General features: G+C 45.6%; 1 protein-coding gene and 1 long non-coding RNA gene across 4 annotated transcripts; one reads left to right on the forward strand and one right to left on the reverse strand.

Annotated features, from left to right (window-relative positions):
- Positions 1-1,834: 1,834 nt before the first annotated feature.
- CA6 (carbonic anhydrase 6) lies at positions 1,835-20,217 on the reverse strand. Of its 3 annotated transcripts, none has more exons than XM_057432096.1 (10): positions 20,082-20,217; positions 12,411-12,506; positions 10,109-10,291; positions 6,696-6,844; positions 6,191-6,286; positions 5,605-5,671; positions 4,885-5,042; positions 3,608-3,731; positions 3,028-3,126; positions 1,835-2,540 (listed from the first exon to the last, which is right to left on the reverse strand). In XM_057432096.1, the coding sequence occupies exons 2-10, from the start codon at positions 12,487-12,489 to the stop codon at positions 1,927-1,929; spliced, it is 1,569 nt and encodes a 522-aa protein (XP_057288079.1). In that variant the 5' UTR covers positions 12,490-12,506; positions 20,082-20,217; the 3' UTR covers positions 1,835-1,926. The 3 variants fall into 3 exon arrangements, with proteins under 3 accessions (XP_057288079.1, XP_057288089.1, XP_057288097.1); XM_057432106.1 differs by lacking the exon at positions 20,082-20,217 and adding an exon at positions 13,596-14,400; XM_057432114.1 differs by lacking the exon at positions 20,082-20,217 and having other exon boundaries at positions 1,835-2,590; positions 3,054-3,126; positions 12,411-14,400.
- On the forward strand, positions 3,949-20,372 carry LOC130611414 (uncharacterized). Its single transcript, XR_008975234.1, has 3 exons — positions 3,949-4,430; positions 8,068-9,210; positions 20,113-20,372. It is a non-coding gene; the product is annotated as an uncharacterized LOC130611414 (long non-coding RNA).
- Positions 20,373-27,831: the final 7,459 nt, after the last annotated feature.

Below are 27,831 nucleotides of genomic sequence, written 5' to 3' on the forward strand. Positions count from 1 at the left end.
TAGGCACTGGAGCTGCTCTAAGGTCTCCCTTTAAGGAGTCTTTTCTTCTCCAGGCTGACCCAGCCCAGCTCTCTTGGCCTGGCTCCAGAACAGAGCTGCTCCAACCCTCAGAGCATCTTTGTGGTCTCCTCTAGACTCACTCCAACAGGTCTATTAACAAGACCACCCTACTTCATGTTATAGCCGCTGCCAAAGCAAATTACCCATTGAGAGTATTTGTAACATGGAAAGGGCAGTATCCTCAGCCAGCTCTGTTTCTGTGATCAAATAACCTGTGCCATGTGGTGATATATGTTCCTGATGTTCTGATACATCTCAAGTGGCGCAAGCCAGCTCTTGGGTTTTGGTCAGTTGTGTGCAAGGGTTGTACTATATTCCTCTGAGGAACTGCCAGGCCTTTGCTCTGGGGTAGAGAAAGTGTCAGTTCTCGGGTACTTTGTTAGGTGGGCTGCTAAAGGCATTTACCCAGTCAACACCTGTCCTTTGTGTGCTTCAAAGGACCACTACACAGGCAATGCATATCACTATAGCCTCACACCCATCCTGCTCACCGAACTCCCTCCTTCAAATCAAACCTAGTCCTCAGCTGTTGCTGATGAGTCCTTCCAAAGCCTTATTCTTGAGGTTAGGAACCACCCACCTGGCTGGTGCTTATTCAGGACCAGTTTATACCCATTTGTTCCAGTGGCACAAAGCTATTTAGCTCATTGCACTCCCTAGTGTTTACACTTCAGTTGCCAAAGAGTGATCCTTTAATAACCCCCATATCACTACTTTGTATGTATGAGTCAGCTGAAGCTCAGTCAGCCCCACAAATAGATAACATTGAACTTCCTTGCTGCAGGAGTCAGATTCAGGTTGATTCCTGTGCAGTGGGCTACTTGTGTTTGCAAACAAGTCCAAGCTTGTCTTTAGCTTCTCACATTGAGTTCTTTAAATCTAGTTTTTGAAATAACTCAGCTCTCAGGTACTTGAAACCACTTGAAAAAGTCTTTAGGTGGTTTAGAGCTTGGTCCTTCTACTGGTTTCTGGTTATGTTCCCTAAGGCACTATTCCACTCAGAAAAGCTTTGAGTCTAAGGACTGGTGCTGACTGAGAAGAAAGTAAAGTGCACACTGATGAAAACTGCGTGCTTTTTGAAGTGTTTCAGTGTAAGGGGGTTTGGGGCTAACTGGGGCATAATTTACTATGGGAAATGAATTGTTATGTGGGATGGCTGTCCTCTGTTTTGTAAAAAAGCAGAATTGTTGAACAGGCTGGCATGGATTTTGTGGTGTTGATGGAGATTCCTTCACATGATTGACTTAGAAGATGAGTTTTATGCCTGCCCTCCAGCTTGTGATGTATTCATGTTGAAGCAGCTGTTTCCATGCTCTGCCTCTACATCCATTTACAGAAAAGAAGGCATGCCACTGACCAAAGCTCGGTGACCACAGGAGTCACATTCTGTCTGTAAGGGCTTTGCTTGCTCTTTCCTGTGGGATGTCTGCAGGGGAAGGGGTGGTGATTTGATGGTGAGAGATGGGAAGGAAGGATCCATGTGGGGAAGATGGTGAGAAACTGAGACTGGGTGAAGGATGAGAGAAACTTTTATTTGATAAAGTGGCTCCTCTGACCCAAGAGAGAAGCCCTTTGGCAGGTAGGAAGATCTGTGTATGGGGAGCCTAAATCAAACTCCTGGGAGGGATGTGACAATGCAAGGTGTTGGACTGTGCCATGTTCTGTCTGTTCTTTGCCTCTATCCCACTGCTGGAGGCTTTGCTCTCTTGGAAAACCAACCTGAAACACCAGCAGGGGCATAGTGAGCCTATACAAAGCAGAAGGAGAAACAAGCAAATCATCCAGGTTTTAAAGTTTCCTCAGCCAGAAGTTTGGATTTTTCTGCTGCCTTAATTCAAAAAAAGGAAAAAAAACTCAAATTTGGGGTCACTGACAGCTGGTGTCAGGCTCCAGAACCACCCCCCCCAAGAGGGTCATGGGGGTTTCTCCCCATGCTATGATGTCTCCTTTCAGGTGCCCTGGTTTGCACAGTGCAAGTGCCCGAATATCTGCAGGACTGAGAACTTGGCTCCACAGGTTCACCCGAGTCATCCACCCTGCAAAGCCATTGGAGAACGTCCCAAGAAGAATATCTCTGTCTTTCCCAAGGACAAGGGTCCCTCCAGCCTGGCTCACATACCCCTTCTGGATACTCTTTGCTTTACCAGCTGCTCCATTGAGCCATAAATTTGCTGTTCCAGACCAGGAAGCCCATGTCATGCAGTAGTGCAGCCAGTCTTGTGCCTTGTGGTACAGGGGGAAGCTGATGAAATGGCCTCCTATCCACAGTCCCACATCTGTGCCCACGGTCAGCGCTAGCTCATTATCCTTCTCTTGTGTGGAGTAGGAAAGAACAGTCTGGCTGCCAGCATGCTGGGCTTTGATCCAGAAGCATAAGGTGAAGGCTTGGAGAGACATATCATGGAGGGGATGAATGTTCACAAAACTCTCGATGTTTTCCACAGGGAAGTAGAAAGATGGAAAAGTGCTGGATTTAATACCTGAAACAACCAAAAAGCCAGCTGTTACATCTCCAGCTGTGCCTTTAAGCCTGGATCCTGAAGAATACACCCATAGGAACTGGCACTCTTAGTTGTCTTGAGCCACAGTTACTGGCGTGTGTGTTGTACCAACATGGAATGGGCTTGAAATGATGATAAGCTTAACTACTATTTGAGAAAATAACTTCCTTCTTTTCCCCTTCTTCCTTTTTTCTCATCTTTGTGTAAAAGAGAGCTGATGATTATTTACCCCAGGGGAACTGTCAGCTTAAAATCCTTAGTGTTTGTAAAAATGTGCTTACATGTTGCAGGAGAAAGCTGCAGTTACTGTGACAGTAGCTAGATTATGGCCTAGAAATGGGACAAAATCCTACCTGCACATACCAGAACCAATCCTGTTCATGATTTAAGCCATCACGGACAGTATAGTGTGGGTTCTTCATTCTTGCAAGGTAAGCTGGGCTCAAGAACAGATGGTGTTTCTTACCTATGTGGCTCCCTCCATTCAGCAACTCTCTCTTCACGTCTTGGAGCTGCATCTGGATTTGTTCCAGCCTGAGGCTGAATTCTTCCAGATGGCATTGTTCTAGAGCAATCAGACAGCTGAATTTACAGGAAGCCAGTACCTGCACGTGGTAGATTTTCCTGCTTTCTAGTTTGCAGGAAGTTTAGGGAAACCCTTTGTTTTAAAATGCTATGTCCCACCTCTATGTGGTGCCTGGTTAACCAGCCATGCCAGGGCTGTTTCTGGACCCATCTGGGTGCAGACACACCTGAACCTAGTGTGCCATTTAGCACCACTTTGGAGATGTGTGACACCTTCGTGGTCAAAACAAAGGGCTGGCACACAACCTGCAGCCACCACTGCAGCATTAGAAACAAGATGTGTTAGCAGGGGGCAAAGAGGCACTGGACCATCTCCGCCTGCTGTGCAGGGATGCTGCGCCTCCCAGGAAAGGTGAGCTCCAGCATGCTTAGCTTGAGTGATTTGCAACTCAACTCCCTCCACACTGGCTTCTTGCTCTTCCCTGGGTAATGCCCGAGTCCTGCCCCTTGACTCCCTTTACCTTGGGTGGGTTTGGACCTGAAGGAGGCCTCCACCACGCGCCCATGGAGGGGCTGTGCGTGCCGGTAGTCATTGCGCAGTGTCCTATTCTGCCAGTCCAGCAAGGTGTTCTCCAGGAGGCTGATCTGTGAGCAACACAGGCTTATTATGGAGGGCAATGGGGACAATGGTTTTACCAAGAAGGACAGTGCAGATCCTGCAGCTCGGGAGTCAACCTAGCGAATAGTTACAGAGGAACCCACAGGGTCTCTTGCTGTGTATTAGCAAGGGAAAGGAACAGAACATGAGGGCTCTTATCAGTTAATTCATGATAAAGGTATTTGCCTGAAGGAAGTTTTTAACACCTGATGCTATGCATGGATGGAGATTTTGCTGCTATTCCACAGCATACTGTGTTCTCACAAGTGCCTATTACCCTTTCTCCTGCCAAAAAGAATGTTTCTTTTTCAAGCGAGGACACACTGTGATCCTCCACTACTGTAATCTCCATTTTATCTTGTTCTTCTCCTAGAAGAAAATGTTTCTAATGCTTCTCTTTCATTAAGGAGGATGAACCACTCTGCAACTCACTGGAAAGATAATTTGACTTGTGTTACTTTTTCCCTGCTAAAGCCTTTGTCCTGACAAGGCAGACAGAGAGAAGGGTACGCTGCCATGTGACGGTATTCAACTGCTGGGAGAAGCGGGGTTACTGCCCAGTGCTCCTGTGCACTCAACAAGTTTCTCTGTAATGCCTCCACTGGAACCTGGATGAACCCTCTCCTATCACAGAGCCAAAACTCTCAACAGGCTGTTCCTGAAGTGACCCAATCTAGCTGCACAGTGTAAGTGTAGACAAGAAAAAAACTTGAAATGCTCTTTAAAAATGTGCCAATTATTCAGTAATTATTTTAATGTTATGAATGGCTCTTTTATGGGTTTTGGGGGAGGGCTGGACTTTCTTGCAGTAGTTTTTTCCCTTGTTGGTCCTGACTTTTTTCTCCTTTTGGTAGTGCTTCAGTATGGTTGAGCTTAACTGGGCAGAGAGCTTTGTTATTGCTCACCAGACCTCAGGTAAACTGCTGCTATACAGAAATTGGCTCTTGCTCTGATGTTGAATCACAGTGTCATTCCAGCCACCTGCAATTCCAGTTACTTAGGAGTATATCCTCAAAAGCCCCGTTAGCCTCTCTGCCAGGCTGTTCCCCAATTCACTGGAGAACAGAAAAGCAAGCTTGTATGAAAAGGTGAAGTGTGGAGGAAAGAGAAGCTGCTCTGTCTGGTGAAGCTGTCACTTACTTGTGTGTGTGACAGGAGAATTGGAGAATGAAAGATGGTCCAGATCACACTCTCAGAGCAAGGTGGGGTTGTCAGTGAGCCCTGGTACCTGTAGAAGTGTGAGAGGTTTTCTGGCAGCATGGCCTGGACATCCAGAGAAAGGAGCTTTGTCGATTGACCTCAAAAGGAAACAGAGAGGGAATATTAACAACTAATGGGGAACAAAGAGAAAGGTGAAAGCACTGTTAGAGCTGGGGCTGGCAAATCACTCTGCCCAGAGCACTGGTATATTAGACTGTTGGCAGAAGTGGATGAAGGAGGGAAATAAAAGGTCCTTTCAATAGATCTATTTGTTGTTCAGAACTATGTGGGGTCCTGGATGTGGTGGGGAACTGCACATCAGTGCAATGCCAGTAGCTGTTAGTCCTCCCAGAAAACAGCATGTATTAGAGCAGCAGAGCATCTGCTATCTGGGCTTATGGATTGAAGGATCATAGGAAGTTGTTATTTGATGGTGCTGCAGTGTGATGCGTAGACCTACCAGGAGGATGTTTATTGCTGCCTTAAGCATCTTCCACCCCACCCTGCTGTGCAGGCTGATGTTTGAGCTGCATGGGCAGGGACAGTGTGAAGTTGTGCTTGGCTATATAACAGCAAGCAAAGTAGCAGTAAAATTTTCCCAGAGCCAGTACACATGTACAGGCTTTGAGAAGGATGGAGAAAAGCATTCCCGGGTCTTACCTGCAAACCTGATTTTTGCCAGTTTGGAAATGAATTCACTGTAGTAGGTATTCTCAAAGTGTCCATCCTAAACACAGCATAGCAACTTGAACAGGTTAGTGACCTGCCTGTGCTTCCATACTATTAATCAGTTTGGGGGACTAATTGAGGAATTGGAAGACAAAGAGAACAGACACTATCTCAGATATCTTGGTATGATATGAGGTATGTACATGTAGATCTCAGGGAGAATGGTGAACTGTAAGGATCCCTTTTCACCACTTCTAAACAAAATGAAGTGCCCCCATTTGCAAATCAGAGCAAGGCTTTGAAGTGCAGCAGGGAATACCCTGCTGTCACACCTGGTATTCCATGTGTACTTCTTACGGGACAAATTTATCTGGGGCTCCCAAGTTGTATTGGCTGGTATTGTGGCATAAGGGAAGAATAGTCCTCCTAAAGCACAGTTTACTCAAGCTGGTGGCAGGTATCATCTCTTAGGATAGACATGCATACCTAGTACAGGCTGTTTGTGTCTGGCCTGTGATTACAGTATGAACAGTGGTCACAGACTGGCCTTGCTCAGCAGCCTGGGCATCAAACCTACCGCATACAGGAAGGCAAGCACAGCCAGTCCATTTGGTTTGTCTTTGGCTTCTTCAAAGCTCGAGTAGTCAGCTGAGTTGTAATGGACAATGTGCAGCTGTCAGAAGAGAGACAGGGTCAGCAAGAAGTGATAAATGGCTTTCCTCTGTGCTTCAAAGGACCTAGTGCAGACTGAAGGGGGAGTCACCATCCCAATTCCTGCTGCTTGTGCCTTACAGCACAGCCAAGCAGACCTTTCTACAGGTTTTTTTTAATAGGTTTGTGATGAAATGTGGAGGAACAACTCCAGACTTGAAGGATATTAGTGCTATGGTTTTTTTTTGTCTTTTAGAGCAGCACCATCAGGCTGAGCTGTTGCACTGCACCAACACCTGCACTGGTGGCAGCCCTGTTTCTCCCACTTGCCTCTGCATTGCTTGTGCAGGCTTTGTGGGCTGCAGCTTCCAGTTTCCCAACTGGTAGACCCGCAATGCACCCTCCTTCTGGCTCACTCCATTCACATGTACCTCTGCAAAGTATCTCATCCCATCTATGGTGTGTTCAGAGCCGCTGGTCTCCAGGTCCAGGCCACCCCAGTGCAGATGCATCTGTACAGCTGTGTAGAGGCCAGGGAGCCCTCTGGAGATGTGCATGGTAGGTGGCAAATCAATCTGAACTGAAAAAAAACAGGATTGGAGACAGCAATGGGTGCAGCCATGCCCATTCTTGTAGTTATGCTTACAGTGCCCAGTGCTTTCTGCCAGTAACTCTTGAAATAAGCAGGAATAGGCATGTTCAGGGAACTAACTCCAGTATACAAGGAAAACCACTGAAGCATAAAGCTAAGTGTGCATAAAATCTTTCCTGACCTCAGGCTTGCGCACCACAAAGACTAAACCAGGCACAAAAATGACTGGGCACTAGCTGTGTCTGTAATCTTTCCTATCTAAGCAGCTCTGGGTTTTTAATTAGGCACTAAAAGTGCTTTAATGCTCATCTCTCATGTAGTACATCACATCTTGCAGGGTTCTGCACAGATTTAACTGCTTTCTTTCCAAGGAAGAAAAGGGGAATGGAAATCAACAAAGTCACTGGCCTCCTCTAACCTGTCATCATCATTTCCAGTGTTCTGTAATCTGCATCTTCTAGGAACAGGCATACAGGGCCAGAGCCCCCTAAGTTTGAAAAGGCTGTGTTAATGCTTGAAGGATTTGTAGAGATAAATCTCTTTGCTTCTCCTTGCCAAGGAGCATTCACAAAGAGACTATGAACCACTTGTCTTCCTGCTAATATACTGCTACAAATCATATATTGTGTTAATAAATATGCCAACCTAGGAGGGAAAGTGGGAATTGCCTCATCCTAATAAAAGCCCACAGCATGTCACGAAAAATAGCAACTACCCTTGCAAAATGTGGCACATTATATGATTCATTAGTCACAGATTCTGTTAGTGAGAAGCTTCTTTTGCTTGTAAACTGTTTCCAGACAGACAAGATGAAAACATCTTTCCTTGTAATATCCTGAAGAGCCTCGAGTGTGTGAGGGGGAAATCTACCTTTTTACACAAGATCCCTGCTGACTGCCTTCCAGAGTTAGGCTTATTTGCTTCAAGTACCTCACTATGGTTTCTGCTTTCTACAAAACACAGCCAGGGAATTGTGCTCTGAGTTTATGACAAGCTCAAGTGTTCTGTAAGATATCTAAAGCAAGTATTTGCTGACAGCATGAAGGCAGCTAACAGCCCACTCAATGAGGCTTTATCAGGTGGGATTTAGCCTGGTAATTATACAACTAGAGAGAAAGTGTATCTGGTTTCTTAGGTGAAACGGTTGATCTTCAGCTTCTCAGAGCCTGGAAGGAGAATCTTGCTGACAAACCCATCTCATGTCCTTTCAGGCCTGCTGAATGGTTTCTGCTGTGGCCCAGTGGAATATTTTCTCAGAGATATTGCTACCGTGTCCCATCCCACTGATGCCAGTAAGAAAACCCTGCCTGACTTCACAGGAGCTGTGAATAAGGACAATCATTTGCCTTTGTGCTTTACTAAAATGCCCTGCATGGGAAAACCATTGTTTTGATGTTAAAAAAAGAACAGGAAAATACACATGCTCAATCAGGTCTGAAAGCTACACCTGCAGGAATTCATTTGTAGGCAGTCAGGGTAACAATGCTGACATGAGAGCTTTAACTGAATGTTGAGCTTGTGAGGGCGACAAACAGGAGTTACGGTTTTAAGAAACACAATCACCACGGTCTTTCTCTGAAGGCATTACATGTCTCATCACTTCATCTCCTGCCCTCACACCATATTTCTCTCTGTCTCTGTTAGAGGAAGAAAGGACTGTTGTGCAGGATTAAGGAGCTACCAGCTTTGTGTTCCAAACACCTTCCCAGAAACACTCATTCCCTCCCCACTGCAGCTATTAGAAAATTCCCTTGTTGCTCATCTGTAGTCCAAAAGCATTATCCCAACAGTACCAGCTGATGAATTATTTAGGCAATGAATTACAGACTGCAGCAGGGGAATCCAGGACCTCTTAATTTATAAACCTTGCCCCAAGACTGTGCGGCCAAAGGCAAGGCTTTTAACCCATGCTGTGCTTCAGCTTTTCTTCCCGAGACCTGAAATACCAATCATCTGACTAGAAGGGAGGGTTTCTCCTCTGTGTTGTACTTTGTGTGACCTGCATCTAACCAAACCTCAGACACAAACCTGCTACTGAACTATGGTTCTCCATTCCTGTTTATTATTGCAAAAGGTGCATTTTCTAAATGCAGAGAGGAGTCAGTATGCCCCAAATACCACTCACTGCTGTAGTCCTGCAGTCTTGCACTACACTGAATGAAAGGGTCAATCTATAATGCTCTATTTGCCTTTTATCCCTTTTTGATGCCTAGCAGAGAAAATATCTTGCAGGAACATAACTGGCTTTTTATTTCTCTGGTATATACACATGTTTCTGGAGAGCTTTCCTGTGTGATCAGGGAAAACAGCAGAACTACAGGAGCAGAATGAAGTGAGATGCAAAGCAAAGTAAGGTGAGTTCAAAGAAAAAGGGCATTGTGTGTGAATAGCATTTCAATCAGCTAAAATGAATAATCTGTTCCTGCACTGTAACAAGCCTGACATCCTCCCAGGATATCTGAGGTAGGGAAGAAAATACTGTCTATTGCTATGGTAAAGCTGGCTCCTTCCACCCCATTTCAGCCTAGTGACACTGGCTGCCCAGAAGAGGTTTGTGACTGTGTTCTAGTTAGGGTAAAGTGCTGAGGTGAACACACAGGAGCTCTTCCCATACCCTGTGTGTGCTAGAAATGCCAGGTGAAACCTCCAGAGGATACACCTCAGCCTATTTTATAGCTTCAAAGTTGAAAGTTGTCAGGTTCAGGCATCTCTTCCATTAGCTGTCCCAGCAGGAAGGTATGTGCTTTCTCCCATCAAATGCACTGCAGGACTCAAACCAGTATGATTCAATCCTGAACTCATAAGGATGCTAGCAAAGAGGTTTGGATAAAAGGGGTGAGTTTTCAGAGCTACCATTAAAGACATCCACATTTCAAAAATGTAAGGCCTTTGCTTGGCTGCTGCTGACCTGTTCCCTGTGCTGCTGGCTGCCAGCATCACCCGCTGTCATGGAAACAGTGCATGGGATGCCTCTGGATGCTGCGTGTGCAGTGGTCCATGCATGTACAAAGCGTTAGCCCCATTTTGCTCAGGGGGCAAAATGGAACTGATGGGGGCAGGCAACACTTGCTCCTTTGGTGCTTTGCTTCTCTGACAGAAAGGTGACTGACAGCTCAAGCTGCTGCAGGACCAACTAAACTCCTTGTGCTCTGTGCCCTGATTTCTGTTTCAAGCTCTTCCTTTGCCAGCAATGACCTTTTGGCCAGCTCCTGTTTTTTAGGCAGGTAATGAGAAGAATCCCCCTGGTCTTACCAGAGTGACCATTGTTGGTCATGGTGAAATCCCCCTGCAAAGGCCCATCGTAGCCACTCAGCTCCAGCTGCAGCAACTGGGGGTTGTACCTCACTTTTTTCCTCTGGATGTCAACTGGAGATTGGCGCTTGCCAGCACAGTCTGCAAAGTGCTTTCCCCAGTGCTCTTCATCCAGCTCTCCTTCTGTGTGGAGGAGAAGCAAACCAGGTTATTAGGACATGCTGGGAACTGTTGTTAGCTCAGGAGTCAGAAGACTCTCCTCATTTGCCAGCAGGGCACGTCAATCTAATTATTATAACACCAGGAGCTGCAGCAATAAAAGGTTGCTGTGCCTTCCCTAGAGTGAAAATATACATTATTCTGTCTGCAGGACAGCTGTGCTGCAAAATAAGAAGCCTGCACTGCAGTAATAGCTTGCTGATCACTGGGGACTGAACCTCCACAAAAACAGAAGCAGTATTTATACAGAAACGGGGATTTAAATGGGTCTCAACTGCCAAAGATGTGGAACCAGGTTCTTAACGAATGCGAGAGTGAATAGGACCAGGGCTATAGGTGGAAAGTCTCTGCTTAGGGTAAGGAATGAACAGCAAATTTGCTCGTTTTAACTAAAGAGAGCTAATAGAAGAAGAATATAAAAGCAGAATTCAAACCATTCCAGGTTTAAATATATTTAATCTTTTGTATGCTTTCAGGGATAGGAATGGTCTGGGGTGGCTTTGGTATCTTGGGAGAGTTTTCATTAACAAAGCCACCCCTCTCCTGAGCGCAGAGCTATACCTCTTCCTGGGGCCCCCTTTGCACGCGCAACAAATAAGTGATTCACTTAGATAGTGAATCTAGTACATTCCACACCAGGATAGGCAGATCCTGGTGTGGAATATGACCTGGGTGTCCCAATGTCAAGATACTGTTTATTACTCTGAGCTCTTGGTGCCACTTCAGCCCTGAGGCCTAATAGCCCCTAAAGGTCATGCCAAGTGTTAATACCAACTCCTTTTGCTGCTCAGTGTCACTAGCTCCTACACAGACCTTTGACATGGGACTAAGAATTAAAGGCCACAGCTTCACCTGCACATGTTCATCATCTCTGCAAGTATTTAATATTAAAAACCTCCTCTGGTCACCTTATAGAGGAAGTAAACGTGTAGGAGACTGGCATGCTGGATGCTATCCTTTTTCTGATGGTTCTAAGCCTTTTAGCCCTAATGTGACTCTTTCCTGCGGAGGACTGGGTGCTGTTGAAACTGAGCAAATGCTTGAACCCTTCAAGGCTATTTGCCCTTTCCATAGTGCTATATTTAGTACTTTATGTAGAAATATTGACGCCGTCTCTGTCATGGCTGTAACTGACAACCAGAAAGGAAACCTTTTCTTCAGCCCAGAACTGAGATATATTGATTAACGTCAGAGTCATGTCTGTCTGAGACAAACAGAGCTACAGCTGAGGAATAATCCTCATGTGATTGTGGAACTCAGACTTCAAACCCTGCAGAGATGGGTTGGAAGGCAAGGTGATGGCTGTGAAAAGGGAAATAATTCAAAGCTACTTCCTCCCCTCCCTAATTTTCAGTTACAATGACGGCCACACCTGAGGAGGGGTTACTATTTGTTAATCCTTTTTATTTCATTGAAGCAATGTCAGTTTGCAGGTGTTTGTTTCCTGGGATTGATTAAATATGGGGGAGTTAGGACATGCAGAGAGCCCAGCCTAAAGAAAACCCAGAGAGAACTTCTGCAAACAGCTTAGTGTCCTAATTGCACTATCTCATCTATTCAATAATATCCTTTGCTTTATCTCAATTCCCACCCCACTGCAGATCATAAAAGGACTATCATTTACTTCAATGAGCTCTGCAAACAACCTCCTGAAATGGAAGAAAAGATAAAATTTCATAAAGAATATAAATACATAAATAAGCTCTTCTTAGTGATCTGCACTGCATGGGATATGACAATGAAACAATAAGTAGGCAGTATTTAAAGCTTTTCCTTCCAGGATCATCCAAAGGGCAGCTTTTATTTAAGCACATGTGAAGGTTTCCCTCATTGTTTGAACCTCCTTGGTCTGCCAACTCTGACAATGTGTCCTAGCCACACAAAGGAGTAAAAAGGGGTAACATTGAAGAGAATCACTTTCAAGACACACAGGCATCAATAAAGTAGATTGAATTAGGTGCTCTGTGAAGATCTTTCACTAATGGAAAGAGAGTCAAGCTGAGCGTTGCTTCTGCAGCACAAAAAGCATGGGAGTGTCTTAAGCAAGCAGTAGAAATCCCAAACCAGCCTCATTTTGCATTACCTTTGTATGTCCAGTGCACTAGGTGAGAGCAGCTCGGATGCACCAGGAGCAGGTAGAACAAGGCAGCTGTGATCCACATCTCTCTCACTGTATCTGCTGTAAGAACCAAGGGGGAGAGTGAGTTCTTTACAAATCCTCAGGAAGCACAAATACCAGTTTACTCCAGGTCTGGCCCTTCCAGCACCCATCTTGCCCTTCTACCCATTCAAAACAGTACTAGCAAACAATGCCCCAGAGAGATTTTAGTTAGACAGTCAGCTTTAAATACTGAGGGCACTTTATCGACCCTTTGAACCAAGCTGTCTGTGCAAATGGAACAAGTTTCCCCACCAACAGCCAAAGCTGGTGGTCTCAGTGCTGTCTGTACACACTCCTGCCCACTTTTCCTGTCCATTCATTCCTGATGAGCAGGTTGAAATGCTTCACTGCAAGTATCTGTAAAAGAGTGCTTTGTAAGCAAAGATGCCTAATACAGAGCTCCAAACACTGTCCTGAGGTGGCAAACTGTTTCCTTGTTACACAAAGGAAGGAGCCCAGGGAAAAGGCATTTAAGGGACTGGTTTTCATCCTCTTACTAGAAGTCAAAATTGTAGGCACTTAGCTCCTTTGAAATTACACTTCTGAGGCCAGGTTTACAAATGCTCTCACAGCTTAGTATTTCAACGCATTTTGATTTCAACACCATCTCTAGTCACTGAAAATCTAGTTTTGAATGGGAGAGATCTGCAACCTTTGGAAAATTCAGAGTTGTGAAAAAGCATTTAGGCTGCTGGAAGACACAGGCATGACACAAGATACTGAAACCCTGATGGCTTTTTCAAACCATACAGGAGCTCAAAAAAGAACTAGGAGGTATCAGATGTCCAAATGTTCTTCTGGACTTCAGGAGCTGCTCTGCACATCCTCAGGCACTCCATTTCCCTAAAAACGTGTTCTGAGCAAATAATTGCCCAAGATCCAGTGAAAGAGTAATTCAGCAGCCCAGAGAACAGGCCATGGATCTTCTGCCTGCCTTTTGTATCCTGTTACTAGGCAAATGTCATTCCCTTTGAATAGCCTTCTCCTCCCTCTAAGAATGACACACACTGAGCAACAGCCCTTTCTGTCCAGCAGTGCTTCCCAACCCATAAACCCACTTTAAGAACAAAAGGGGAGCAGAAATCTCCCCAGAAATGGAATTTTCACCTGGTGCTGGGAAGAGCACACGCAGAACAACTTTGCTGTTGATTGTGGGTGCCAGGCAGCAATATGAAACACTTGACAAGAAAGCTGACGTCAGTGAAGTCGCAGCACTTCTGGTTGCAGTATCCCTGCCACTTGCAATGATGTTTGCAGTTATTGTTTTCAGCAATAGGGTATGTAATAACAGCAACTGAACAATGAGAGCTGCAGGTGAGTTTCAGATGTGAACTCGAGTTACTAGGATTAGGCCGTGCTGAAGAACAGAAGCAGGTTTTCTATTCAAAATCTGACTCTTTGCAAGGGAATTGTTAACATTAAAAGGCTTTCCTGGTTTGCTGGTTTGTGCTGTGCATATTTAATCTTTGGAATTATTACTGCTGTAATATTGGTGATTAACCAAATGTGTCTTTTTTCCCTCTCTCTTCTAAAGAAGTCATTTATCCTGACAGCTGCGCTGAACTGTGTAAGGACTAAACTAATCAAACATGCCCTGCAATGCTCTTCATAATCCTTGTGTATCCTGTTGGGTAAACAGGCTTTGAAATTAGCTGAGGGAGAAGTTTTGGGGGTTTATGCTGTTCATACTCCAGGATTCCACACAGCAGCACAGGAGGGTGTGAACAAGAGTCAAGAAGAGGAGGTCACTCTTGCATCACAGCATCCCTCCTGTCACCCTTCCTGCCTGTGTGTGCCAAGAGTGTTTAAATGGATGTCACTTAGGAACAAGCTGTGCTTTATCGATCAGCCAGCCCAGTCTGCACAGAGGGTTTGAAATAAAGCCCATTTGGGAATGTACTGGCGCCAGGGAACTGGAGATGACAGTGAATTAATTTTTAATGGAGCTTTTGCAACATGCTAGAATTGTGACATTTTAATTGCCATCAGCAGGAGCCCTGGGTGCTCAGCACAGCCAAAACCAACATCTCTGTTAGCTCAAGTTAGCTTCTTCCAGATTAGTGGTTACTCTGGAAGGCACAGCAGTCTGGGGACAGGATTTTCTAAGGGCACTAAGTATGAGTTTGCTTTGGAGTTAGGACAGAATAATTTTAATTAAACTCATTAAATGTATTTGAATATTAAGCTTCTAACTACAAGTTGAATAATAAGGGAGGAGACCTCCTTCTCCTGTATGAAGTATTGCACACTTCTATCATTATTGGGTTTGGAGCTATAGCTTTTTTATGTCTATGGTATTCCACCTGGCTTGAGGCTTGTCTTTGTTAGTCACCTCTTTTGCTATCTCAATGTAATTGCTGGAGAGAAGTACGGACATAGTGCCCAGGAACTCCACATATCACAGCAGGACCATGCTTGAAGTAAACGGGTGTTTTACAGGTGAAGAAGAAGACTGTAGGTCTAACAGGACTCCTCTCTGCACCCAACTTTAGCTAGTGAGAAAATCTCATGTCAGGTTATCTCAGCTGTGAATATCCTTGGTAGGATTTCCTCACAAAGTCAGGCTGCTTTCACACAGATGCAGTTACACAGACTTCAGCCTCCCCAACCCTGCCTTGACTACATTAGGAAATAAGCCTTTTATCCCACATCATTGGCTTCCATGCACTTCACTTTTATCTCTACGGTTTCCCCTGACTCCTTGCCATCTTTTAAACCCTGCTTCTCCCTGGCTCTTCCATCTGTCCTCACTGGCCTAAATCTCAGCTCAAGTCTGACTTTCAGACCCATTCTGAGCATTGGTAGCCACATTAAAACCTTTCCATTGCACTGAAATAGCTGGCTCTATACCCCAATGCTCCTTTGACCCAGAATTTGAAAGGGTTAACCCCTTTCCCTCTGAATCAGCAGGAATTTCATCAGGGGTTGCAGCAATAGCTGCATCACTCCCAAGCCAACAAACATGTGACCAGGAGCAGGCTGTTGGATGTAAGATGGATAGATTGCCTTCAGTCAGGTTATCTAGGTACTCATAAGTGAGTCCAAAACCTCTTCAGATAGAGCTCACTCAGGCTGGAGGAATGAGCCTACACAAATTTTATAACAACAAAAAGCAGCTAGTGCTGCTAGCCCCAAACCCATGAGTAAAGCTGGCAGTAGCTGTGCAGACTGAAATATGAAATCCTTTTATTCAACAATTCCTGTAATGTTTTTACATCTCCCATCCAAAACTGGCCCTTGCTTCTTTGAATTTTGTCTATGTTTTATTTCCCCCCTAACCTGATTTTTGCCCCCTGGCTTCCAACTACATACAGAGATCACAGAAGTCAAAGCACTAGAATTCATTTCTCCAGTTCACACAATCTCTTTAGGCCTTCTTCCTCTTCTGTAGTATTTGGATGTGCTTGGATAAATTTACCCTCTCCCACCATAAATTCAGACATGTTTGTTGATTCTACTGAAGCTTTGTGATAGAAATGGGCTTTGAGGGAGTCAGGGATAGACACTGGAAGTTTACACCAGTGTTCCTAAAAGCAGGATTTGTCCATTTCAAAGCAGAGAGGTTCCCTCTTGAAATTCCATTTCATGGTCTAACAGATCTCAGCATTAGCTACCTGCAGTTCATTGTCAACTTAAATGTTCTTTTGCTCAGTTTCAGCCAATTACTCTTAGTCATAGGTATAGCTCTTGGATCATCATAAAGCACTTTCCCCTCTTTATTGCTCACATCACTTCTGGGGTGGTTATCACCTCACTGCACCAGGAGCAGCCTTTCACTCACCATTTCCCCAAGGTGGCAAAAAGGACAATGTGATGCTATAAAAAGAAGAGAACACGGTCGAATAATCCCTCTTCATTTTCATTTCCAGGAAATGTAATTACAGTTCTTGTAATGTCTTTATAGGTCTGCTTTACAGACTTTGCTGAAAGTCACTTACGTCACTTATGTGACTTATATGAAGTTATGTTCTGGATGTCTACTTGGGACTTTGGAAAATAAACCCAAAATGTGAAGAAAGAATTAGGAAGGGTCCATCTTCCCCCTGTATTTAGTGTGAGGTACACAACAACATGGCCTGAGTGCTGCTGAGAGCTGGCTTGGGAGAAGTTTTTCCATCATACCAGGGCTCTGTGCTGTGGAATAGATGCTGGTGGGAAAAAGAAGGAATAACTCAGTGACAAGACAGCTTGTCAGCCTGTGCAAGTACTCGTCCACCTTTTCAGACACTGTGTTAGTAGCATTTTATACATATCTGCACATCCTTTCATAAAAATACTCATTTTGATCCTGATCTCCTAGTGCGATAACATGCAGAAGAAGCACAGTTGCTGCTCAGTCTCTCTGACACTCAATATTAGCAGTGCCTAAACACAGGAGAAATCCCTAAGCCCCTCAACAAACAAACACTCCTCACAGAAAAAAATAAGGGTTTTGGAAACGTGGCTGTTGCCCATTGCTGGGTGAGCACTTTTCCTTTCTTATTTCAGCTGCATTGTGCGTTGAGCAGCTGTGACATCCAGTGGCCAAACACAATACATTTGAGTCTGGTAGAGAACTCTTCATACATGGTAACAATAACAGAACCCTTCCACTGCACTTTTCATCTTCACAGAGTTGTATAAGCAGTATTTCATTAACCCCTACATAGCTCAGTGGGGCAGATGAATGTAGCAACCCTAGAAGTACATGTGAGAAGGGGGTACCACTTTCCAAGCAGGGCAGGCAGCTCTTTAGGCAGGCAACCAACCTGCCCTAGGTCCAGAATCCAGGACCATCACCACCACTGTAGGGAGGAGCTGCTGAGAGACAAAGTATAAGAAAGGTGCAACTCATTCAGCATCTGATGAAGACGCCATACCTGAGGAAAGGGTTGTGCTTGTTTTCCCTGGAGCAAGAGAGTTCATGCTAATGGACTGGGCAAAGCTGTATCAGAGGACATGGCAGGACCAGAGCTGTTTTCAAGAGGTGCTTTGTCAGGGTCCTGCTCAAAGGAAAAGGCTTCTGCAGTGATCTTCTGGAAACATCAGAGGACTTTTCTGATAGATGTAGAAGGGAGGGAAAGGAGTGCAAACGCAGATCTGGGTAAAGAAATACAGTGGTGGAATCAAAGAAATGTGACTGTAATAATATCCCAGTGTTAACTGGGATTTCTGTTGTGACAGGTAAATTGGAAGATACAGAAAATAAGAAAACAAATCAGGGGAAAAGAGGAGCTGGGTCTTGCCCATGCAGCAGAGCATCCCAGTTCGATGCTAAAAACATCTATTCCACAAAGAAAGCAAGCAAGAAAGCAATGGACCAAGAGATGGGTTTTCACAGGCCTGTGTTAATGGGGAGGATTAGTGGATATAAAGACTCAGACAGAGGTTTAAAGGTTGCTTTTAGACTTAGGCATTCCAGACTTTCCTTAACCCTTTGTGCTTGAGGTATGTGGTGAGGCAGCTGAGTGGGTTTGCTGAGCTGCTCACAGCCTGAGTGTTAGCTTTCAGTGAGTTTTAATGGTGCAATTACTCCATATCCCATGGAGTGCAAAATCCAGGAAGACAAGTAAAAGTTCTGTGTCTTAACTATGAGTTTGCTACCTTAAGGTTCTTTTCTAGCCCGTGCAGAGAAACACCCTTAATAGAGATGCTGTGTTTTATATGGATATCTTTGAGGTCAATCCAGACATGACTGTTTCTATTATCCCTGTTTCCTTTTGATTATAAAAGCAGACTTGCATGACTCAGAGATCCAAACTATGGACAGATGTATTCAGTTTCAGAGCTCAAGAAATCAGTTCCTGCTTTCCCCAAGTTATCTGTGCCTCAGTGGTTGCTTGCTCAGACCTGCAGTGGATTTTTGCTGCAGGCAGTGTCCATGCAAGGACATTCAGCATGAGCAGAAGCTCCCACAGTCCCTCCTCTCTCGCTTATCACCACTCTCTGCCTGTGCAAGGAGAGGGAAGATGATAGGAGCTAAAAGCAATTCCCATGAGAAAAGAGGTCAATTTTTAAGGCAGGAAGACAACATAAAGGGAATTTAAATCCTACTGTCTGTGCTGTACCTGTTCTGTGGCAAGAGAATCCTGCTTGATAAGTCTTAATGCTTTACATTAAGTGCTACACGCTCATTAAGAAAACAAATGAGTTTTACTTTTTCATACTGGGTTTGGGTTTTTTTTCCAGGTTTCCACTCTAAAAACCCCTAAATATCAATTATAATTCCTTAATGGTTAATCGATTCCTAGCCTGCTTTCCCCTTTTTTGTATTTCAAAGTGAGAAGGAAAGACCTGCACAGCAAGGAGTCTCAAACCCCCTGTAAGAGGCAATGTGAGATTGCCCAGTGACCTCTATAAAGGGGATTACCTAATGGTTTCACCATGGTTTCAGTGAGCAGCTATGGCCTTTGGATGCACAGTCCTGACAATGAATATCCAGCTGGTTTAAAAGCTTTTGGTCTCACCTCAAATCACCATAACAGATCATTAGCTGCAGGGAAATGTACCCCATGGTACTAGCACCCTGATTTGCGCATTGGTTCACTTCCAAATACCCTTCACCATCACCTAGAAATGCATGTAGTAGTTTTATAAGTAGATTAGCATTTACAGAAGTTACAAAGTAGTATATTTTCCCTATCCCAGCCATCTTATCTGTATCTTTTGTTGTTGCCACGGTTGTTCCATCTTAAAGTTAAAGTACACTGCTTAGTACATAGGTGTCTAGTACAGCTCTTGTATACTCGTGTAGACTGATTAACCCATGCAATATATCCATAGCTGCACACAAACCTGTGTCCATAGTATCACTGTCAAAAATGGCCAGTGAAAATGCAAGTGACATTTGCATCTTCAGCATCCACTAAACCCCCTTTAGGATATAGAATAAACCCTGAGAACCCATTTCAAAGAAACTCAGACATAAAATCCTCTGGCCAAGGTCTATAAGCTCCCTGCCCTATCCTGCTGGCTTGGAAACTGGGGGCAGTATTTTCCATAGAAAATTCAAATCCCAACTCAAGTGAAGCCAGCTGGAGTTGGAGAAAGTCAGAAATCAGACTGTCAGGTGAGGTCTCAAGATGGGGTCCCTGCAGCCATGCAGTGTTGGTCACTCCAGCAGCAGGTCCTCACTGACAACTCTTCATTTAAGTTTTGTGCTGTAACTGTGAGGTTTCTATTTGAGGACCTGAACAGATGTAGTTCAGTCTAGGTTCTTCCCTTACCCCAGTCACTGCACTGAAGTCACTTTCAGACTGGCTATTAAATGCAGGAACTGGTGGCTTTTAAATCATTTTCAGGATGCTAACCAGTCCACCTCTGAAATCCTGGGAAAAGACAGGAGAATTAAGAGAAGTGGTGGAAGTTAGAAGCATTAAGACATCAGGTCTGTCTTCCCAAGTTAATTTAATTACTCATGTGCCTAAAACCTGTGCTGTTTAATCGCAGAGTTAAGCTGTAAGACAAAAGCATGACAGAACAGGGGGATGAGAAGCAAGAGAGAAGGTTGTAAAGTCAGAGGAGGTTTTGACTGCCTGGAAGATAACATCTCAAATAGTCATTCAATAATTTTAATAGATGCCTGAAACAGCATTAGTCAAGCTCTGCCATTACCTTTCCAATGAATGCTCCTTAAAAATACCAGGATCTGCAGAGTGAATGAAGAGAAGAAACCTGAGCGACAGAGCTGTGACTCCTGCTTTCCTCTGGAGATCTCACCTCGAGTGCAGTGGCACAGTCAGGAAGCCTCACTCACTTTGATGCAGGACTGCTTTGCAAAGAGACACTTATCAAAACATGAACAGGTTGGCACTTGCAGAGCTGTGGGATAGAGGAGATGAGGGTGGTGCATACAACAGAGACCCAGACACATGTTCCTCAGGTGTTTTGGGAGGCACTGGGGGGGGGGGGGGGGGGGGGGGGGAAGAAGTCCCTGAGTATTCAGGAAGTGCTTTCAAGCTGCTAAGAAAGCTCACACCCTGCAATGCACCCTACACTGCATAATGGTTTTTTAGCATACTAATGCACTGGCAAACAAGTCCTGATCTGTGGTAGTTCTGCTTCCAGCCTTGGCATCCTCAGGCATTTGAATCAGGGATTTCACACTCTGCAAAGCTTCGAACTCTCCTACCCAACCACTTTAAACAGGGAAGGAAAAGGCCCACCTCGTCGGCATGTTGCAAGCAATTAAAAACCTTACATATATTGCACTTAAGAGTTTTCCTACGGTCTGTAAAGCACAAGGAATGACTAGTCCTTGCAATGCAGGGGGATGTGGATCATGAGAGTTGTTTTCCCTTGATGGGTTGTGGATGCCTGTAAGCTTGAGCTGTGTTTCTTCTCCATCTGCTCCATCAGCATGTTATACCAACGTGTTAGTGTACTTGTGTGGGCTGTCAAACTGGATCAGTAGTTACAGTGGCTTTATGTTTCCTTAAACTCTCTGTTCCCAGTGCCCATCCCATTAGGCGTACATCCCCCTCCAATACCATGAAAGAAATATTTTAAGAGAGTGGACTGAGTATTTGATTAGCTGGTAACAAGCCTGAATTCCCACAGAAACTCGTGCTGGCTCCGTATCTTGTAGCCTTAGGGATGCTCAATTTTGAAGAAAAAGAAAAACCAGGCAGGATACATGACTGAGCAGTGGCATTTTCATTTCATATTAACATGTATTTTACAGCGCAACTTTAAATCTGCTGATCCAGGAAATATTATGCCAACACCTGAACAGTGCCAGGGTTCTGCTCATGGATGCCTGATCAATGCTGCCTCTAGCTACTGCAGTGCCAGTGTCTTCAGCTGTGCCTTCTCTTGCAGACACACGACTCAGTGGAGCGGACACAGCTCTTGGCACAGCATCTGTGGCCAGAACCCCACGTGAGTCCTGCCTGCCAGGAACGGGGGCCGTGCAACTGGAGGGGGAGGATGCAGGTTCTCAGCACACAGCAGAAGATACGTGTGGTCACAAGGAAAGACGAGCCTCAGCGAGGGACCAGTGGAAGAGCTTAGGCTGGTCTTCTACAGCCAGTCCTTTCTCACAGCTTTGGTTTGGTTGAACAGAAACATAGAGCTGCAAGAAGCCCAGTGCTCAGCTGCCCAGGCCAGAGGGTTTGCTTTACACTCCACTTCTGCCTGCCAGCAAGTTCTGACCTTTCAGAACGTCTTCTGTTCCCAAAGAGCACCCTACCCTTCACCATCAGCCTTTTGCTCAACTACTACAATGTTGAATTTCCCTCAGCTTTAGACTTTCTTGTGCTCCACCTTCCCTAGCTATTTATAAGACTCAACACCTCTATGTGATTTTTTCATGCACAGCAATTTTATGAAGGCAAAAATGGTGGAGCATCTCTAATCCAGCAGTTGTCCAGCATAAAAATCCAGTTGTATTATTTCTGCCGACTGCTCAGGAGCATGTTTTGGCAGGGAATGCTCCCTTCTCATTCATTTGCACCAGTAAGGGTAAGGTTCCAGGATAAGTCAGGAACTACTGCCAAAGACACATCTATAGAGGGTATAACATGCAGTTTTGGGGAGGTTGGCACTGCAAGGAATTATCTACCTATAAGGTGACAGTTAAATTACAAGGGCTTTTTGTGACCAGTATTTTTTCTCTCAGCTGTGTGCAGCCCAGCTGCATTTCAACCTGATTCATGGCCCTGCAGCCCACATGAATCTGCACACTCAGCAAGGCAGAAAGAGCACCAAAAAACGCCATAGGCATGTGGGCCATACCTCACTGTCACAAAGCAGCTTGGGTTTCACATGGTGTCTCCTTGCTAGGATCCATGCAGGGGGGCCTGGCGGGGTGTTGTGTCCACATGGCATGCTTAAGGGAAGGAATCAGTTCAACTGATTTCCTTTGCTTTTTATTAAAGCTTAAAGCTTGCCCTGGGGGGATGTTCTCATGAAGGGAAGAAAAATGTGCCCGGAAGAAACAATCAGTCATAGGTTGGAAGGGTGAGGCCGTTCATGAGCAAACACAAGTATTACTGACTTTGCAAGCAACAACATGGTTTTGCACAGTGCAGTGGAAAAGGGGGCCCTGACAGATCCCTGGAGCCCCTAGACCCCAACTCCAGGCTTGGGGAACTCCATGGTTTGATGTTATGTACTTTAAATACCACAGAGCCAGGCCCCCATCAGTGTCAGTGGAATGGAAGGAAGCAAACCCAGGGGAATTGGGAGTCCCCATGGGATGACATGCATGGGTCTGGGTGCTGCGGTGTCCCAGCAAGGCAAAGCACTGGTCCCTGGTCATGGCTTCTGTCCTGGATTCAGCAGTAGTAGGGATTTTTCTCAGTAGCTGCTGCAGTGGTGTGTTTTTGACTTTAGTCTGGGAACAGTGCTGATAACACCCATGGTTTTCGTTCTTGCTAACAGTATCACTGCTGGGAACGGTGCTTTGCCTTCAACAGCAGCAATCACATCCAAGAATGAAGGCTGAGGACATGGGAAGGTGAAAAGGAACAAGCCCATGCCTGTCCCAACTCAGCCTATGGCCTTGTTCAAATCTTGGGACCTGTCAATGGGATTCCTCTCACTGCAGCCTCCCTTCCACAATGCAATGTCAGACCATCCCCTGGTTAAGAAGTCCTGGAAGAAATCATGCTTATGGGAGGTGGTGCAGTGCTCGCCAAGCTGGTCACAGGGAGCAGCTACTGGGGGCAAACGGATAAATAAGCAGTAAGAGGATCCCTCTGCACCGCCACAGCAGGGAACCACTCATGTTCTTATTAAACACCATCACAGGTGGTTACCGCTGGGTCCATAGAGAGTTGAGTATTACTTTCCAGGGATGGAGGCTTTGCCCACTGCACCCGGTTCATTCAGTGGTGCATGGTTCATACTTCACCATTATGCAGCAGACTAAATAATTATCAATGAATGGTCCGATGGGTTTTTTTCAACATTGGGGCATGAGTCACTTCATTTGTCTTTCATTCTGTGGCCTGGTGTTGAGCTCTGTTCTGCTCCACTGGCTCTTGGTCACAACATGGCCTTTGAGCATGTCTTGGGGCACACTTGCTTCAAGCCTCTGTGTCCAACCCTACCAAGGATGGGGCAGCCAGTTAAGAGTTATACACTTAAAAACCAGAGTAAACCTTTACTGTGTTCTTAATTAACCTTTTCTAGTACTAATAAGCCTTCCTCCTGTCAGCATGCCCCCTTCTTGCTCGTTTTGGCCACTGCTCCTACACTCACCTCACACAGAAGCCTGGCTGTACCTGGCATTCCAGCAACACAGCTTCCAGTTTAATGACAATAAACACGTTAGGGCTGCTAGGCCGAAGGTGAGTGATGCCGGCCGGGGCAGGGCCTTGCGGCCTCGTGGCTGTGCGGGCCTCAGCGGCCCGGTCCTTCCGCAGTTAACCGCGGGGTCCTGGGCGGCCGCAGTTGCCCCTCGTCGGGCTCCGGAGCCGCTACCGCCGCATTGAGATGGGTCCGCGCGGGCTCTGCCTGTGAACCCGGCCGGGCCTGGGCGGTCTGTGAGGGAGCGCGGGCCGCTGCGTGTCCTTCCAGCAACACGGCACTGCAGCCGCATCGCGTGGGGGAGGCCTAACCCCGCCTAAGTCCTGTCAGCGTGGGCAGAGGGGTTAAAACCTTCTCGGGTATATGGTGGGTCAGAGCTTCTCAAAAGCAGTGTTTGACTCTCATCTCTTAATCATTAACAGTTGCTTTCGGATTGTGTGTCGTGATTTGGACTTTCCCCTCTTTAGTTGCAGTGGATGTCCTTCAGCTTCACATCTCAAATATTTTAACGTTTGATGTCAGCACTCAGATGGATTCTCTATCCCTGGAAGTGTTCCAAGCAGGTTGGATGGGGTTTGAAGCCATCTGGTGTAGTGGAGAGGTGTCCCTGCCCGTGGTAGAGTGGGTGGAACTGGATGATGTTTGAAAGGTCCCTTCAAGCCCAAAGCATTCTGTGAAATCTGTGTACCTTAGGCCTCCCAATGGCTTTGATTAAGTGCCCTTTGATTAAGGGCAGCAGTTATGGAGAGTAGCACATGGCCACTTAGTGTGCATCTCTGGATATTACAGTGTGGAAAAAAACCTCTTCACTGATTTGCCTCGTGTGCGGCTACTGGCAAGGCTCTTGGGTCTCTCTCTGGGTCCGTTACATGCCTGCTGAGTCACAGGGCAGGGCTGTGACTTTCTCAGTCTGCCAGGAAGTAGTGGAGTTTGTCATCCAAACCCACAGACTGAGGCAGTGCAGGTTCAGGCCTCCATCTTCTTAAATAACGAAGTAGTTCAACGTGTCTGTGCCTTACTCCCTGCCAGGCATTACTTAAAATACACTGCATCATGTTGCAGATCATGGAGATGAATTAATACCATGTGGAATGAAAAGGAGTAGGGTTGGAAGGTGGCCTGGTTGGTCCATGCTGTCCAAGTACTTTTAAGTTGGAGTAGTCTGCATTTTTATTAGAATACTGTATTCCCTGTAGAGAACACAGTTTCAGACACAGAGTCAGTGGTCATATCACAGAATCATTAGGGTTGGAAGGGGCCTCTGGAGAGTCATCTGTTCCACCCCCCTTTCTAGTATTTGGACTTCTTTTAATAGTGAGGCTTCTACTCAGAACTGACAGTGGTCTGTAGCTGGGCCTTGAAGTAGGTAATAGTGTGTGCTCCTGTGGAGGCCAAGAAAGCTAGTATGTGTGCGTGGTTCCTCCATGAAGGGAGACACTGACCTTGCCAGCAGATTACAGTGCAAAACAAGGTTTAAGGCAATGTGTACATTAAATATCGCTCTGGTATTTGCATGTTTGGCTAGCTCCATCACTGAGTACAAAGGTCTGGAGTGCTACTGATGAGCTTTCTTGTGTTTTGTTAGCATTTCTACAGCTAGACCTGTGCTAACCCTTACTTTCTAGATTTGACTGAATTGATTGAGGCAGAATGTGTAACATTCGGCTTCTGATGAGCTAAACAGCATCAGGTTTTTACCCAGGAATAGCTCGGGGGAATGCTGTTTCTTGAACATGTGAGGGGGTTGGGAAGATGAGCCAAAGGAAGGTGGGGGGAAGGTGTGAAGAATTTCTGAAACACTGCAGTGCTGTGAAATGCCTCCCCCTAAGGAAAAGGGAGGGACTGCTGGAGAGGTCACTTGTCAAGGGTGCTTGAGTAATGTCGGACCTGGCAGACTTACCAGTGGAAGCTCTTACAGGGTGTATTCCTCAAGTGCCACCTTTGTGAAGGTCAGTAGACAGTTCTTGAATTGCTTACTTACTGTGAGCTAGCTGGCTGTTCAAAGAATCAGACATCTATTGTTTTGTTGCAAAGCCATAGTTCTGAAAATGAAAGTAAGGCATAGCAAATGCCAGCCTAATCGGCTCCAAAACCCCTTTTCAGATAAATGGGGATTCTTCCTATTAGCCACTGCTCAGCGCATGTGCAGAGAGATAAGTGTTAGCATGGACGGGACTGATAACTGGAGAGTTGCAGGGATTTATTTCTAGCTTGGTATTTACTGATCCAAGTTTCATAGTGGCAGCATGAAGGCAAGCTTGAACCAAGTTGTGTTGCTGCTTGCATTAGTCATATCGTCTGTCAATGTGTGGGCTTTGCTGTGGAGCAGGCAGCAAGTCTCTCAAAATCTGTCTTATATGACATGCTGCTTAGAGGCAAGACAACTGGAAAGGGCGCTTTAAAGCCACGGTGACAAACCAAATGGTGACCCATGTTTTTAACATGGGGTGTGGGTTTTCCAGTGGAGGAAGGGTAAGTGTATGAAGGTAACCCCCACACAGACACACTCAGTACAAGCAGCACTGTTTCCAAGGTCCGGTTTTTTTAACTTTGCTCTAACTGCAGAGGGATTCATGACCATTTCTGTAAACAGGGTTACCACCCACGGTGGCTTGCCAAAGAGCCAGCTTCCAGATAGTTCTGCTTCTGAGTCTGAGCTTTCTTTTCTGCAGATGAACTGGGTTTGGTGCCAGTCGGTAGCTTGCAGGCGTGCGTATGACTTGGTTTTTAAAATGTAGCTGGGCTTACATAAGGAGTTCCTTATTGCCTTTTTTCTTTAAGGAAAAGTGTATAGATATGAGAAGGGGGTGAGAAAGTATTCAAAGGAAGAAAAATCACCACAGAGGAAGAGCTATTCCTGTAAATACCCCAGATAAGGTATAACTATTAATGCAAGTTCTTAATTAGAGCACTGGCTGGCTGTTTCTATTTTGGGATAGGTTACATTTGGCTCTGAACAGCTGCTGTGCATACTAAGCACTGTTGCACCTTAGCCTTTTATCAAAAAGAATTCTATCTGGTAGCAGAGATTTCCTGTACTGGGATTGCTTGGCTGCTCTTAGATGGTAAGGTGACATTCCTTTAGGTATCTCTGGAAACAAGGCTTCTGGTTTTAGACTGTTCTTCCCACCTACGTTAAAATTTCTGCCTTCTCAAGAAATGACTCAACTCTTGCCAAGTATTATAGGTTTTCCCAGTTGAAGTAGTGTAAAGGGATGTTTTTGAACTGGTCTCATGACTGCAGATGTTAATACAGGGTATAAATGATGTTAAGCCAATGCTAGCAGCAGCCTTTGCTGCATGCTGAGGGCAGTGCAAGGCTTGAGGTCTCTTTTGGGTGGGTGGGTGGGGGTTCTGTGTTGCTGGCACCCTTTGGCTGTATGGGAGAGGGACCAGGCAGCAGGTCTTGTGATGGAGTGCTGGGTGGTACTGGCTGTACCTGTGGTGGTTCAAGCTGCCAGAGGCCACACAGAACCAGCTTCCCAGGAGCACCAGCAGCCAGGGTGTGGGAGCAGGGAGTGCAGTCTGTTGGGAGCAACATCAGCAGGTTCCATGGCAGTTCTGGTGGGAAGGGTGTGTTAGTGATTTGGCTGCTGCGTGCTCTGCTCAGGCTTAGGCTGCAACCTGTTGCCTCAAGTCAGCTGGTGGCTGTGCCAGCCTCCCCAGAAACTTGAGGTCTGCAGGGAATTTGAAGATAACATCTTTCAAAAGAATTAACATTTTATTAGTGGGTTATTTTTAAGAACTATATGGAGATAGTTGCCTGCTGAAAGAACATGGTGTCTACCCACTGCAACTGCAAGGCTGTGGCTGAAACCCAAACAGAAGCCATACAGCTTACCTGTGATGATGTCTCCATCCAAACAGTCCTCCCAGGAACTGGAATTGGTGGTATCTGGATTTAGTTTGGATACAAGGAAGAAATTTTTTTTATGATAAGGGTGATGAGATACTTCAAGAGGTTTGCCCAAAGAAGTGGTGAATACCCCATCATTGGAAGTGTTGTCAGGTTGGACGGTACTTTGAGCATCTTGATCAAGTGAAAGATGTTCAACCCCCCTGTGGCAGGGTGATTGAACTAGATGATCTTTGAAGGTTCCTTCCCACCCAA

Source organism: Pezoporus wallicus, unplaced genomic scaffold (assembly GCF_028554395.1).
Source record: "Pezoporus wallicus isolate ANWC-B61680 ecotype Strahan unplaced genomic scaffold, APGP_CSIRO_Pwel_v1 contig_8006, whole genome shotgun sequence".
Lineage (NCBI taxonomy): Eukaryota > Metazoa > Chordata > Aves > Psittaciformes > Psittacidae > Pezoporus > Pezoporus wallicus.

Bases quoted from the DNA above. Each gene is read 5' to 3' on its own strand.
- CA6 (XM_057432114.1), bottom strand. From the start codon at position 12,489: ATGTGGATCACAGCTGCCTTGTTCTACCTGCTCCTGGTGCATCCGAGC. The intron at 10,292-12,410 runs GTAATGCAAAAT...TCCTCCACACAG, and splicing joins AGTGCACTGGACATACAAAG to AAGGAGAGCTGGATGAAGAG. The intron at 3,127-3,607 runs GTAAAGGGAGTC...TGATTGCTCTAG, and splicing joins CAGGTCCAAACCCACCCAAG to AACAATGCCATCTGGAAGAA.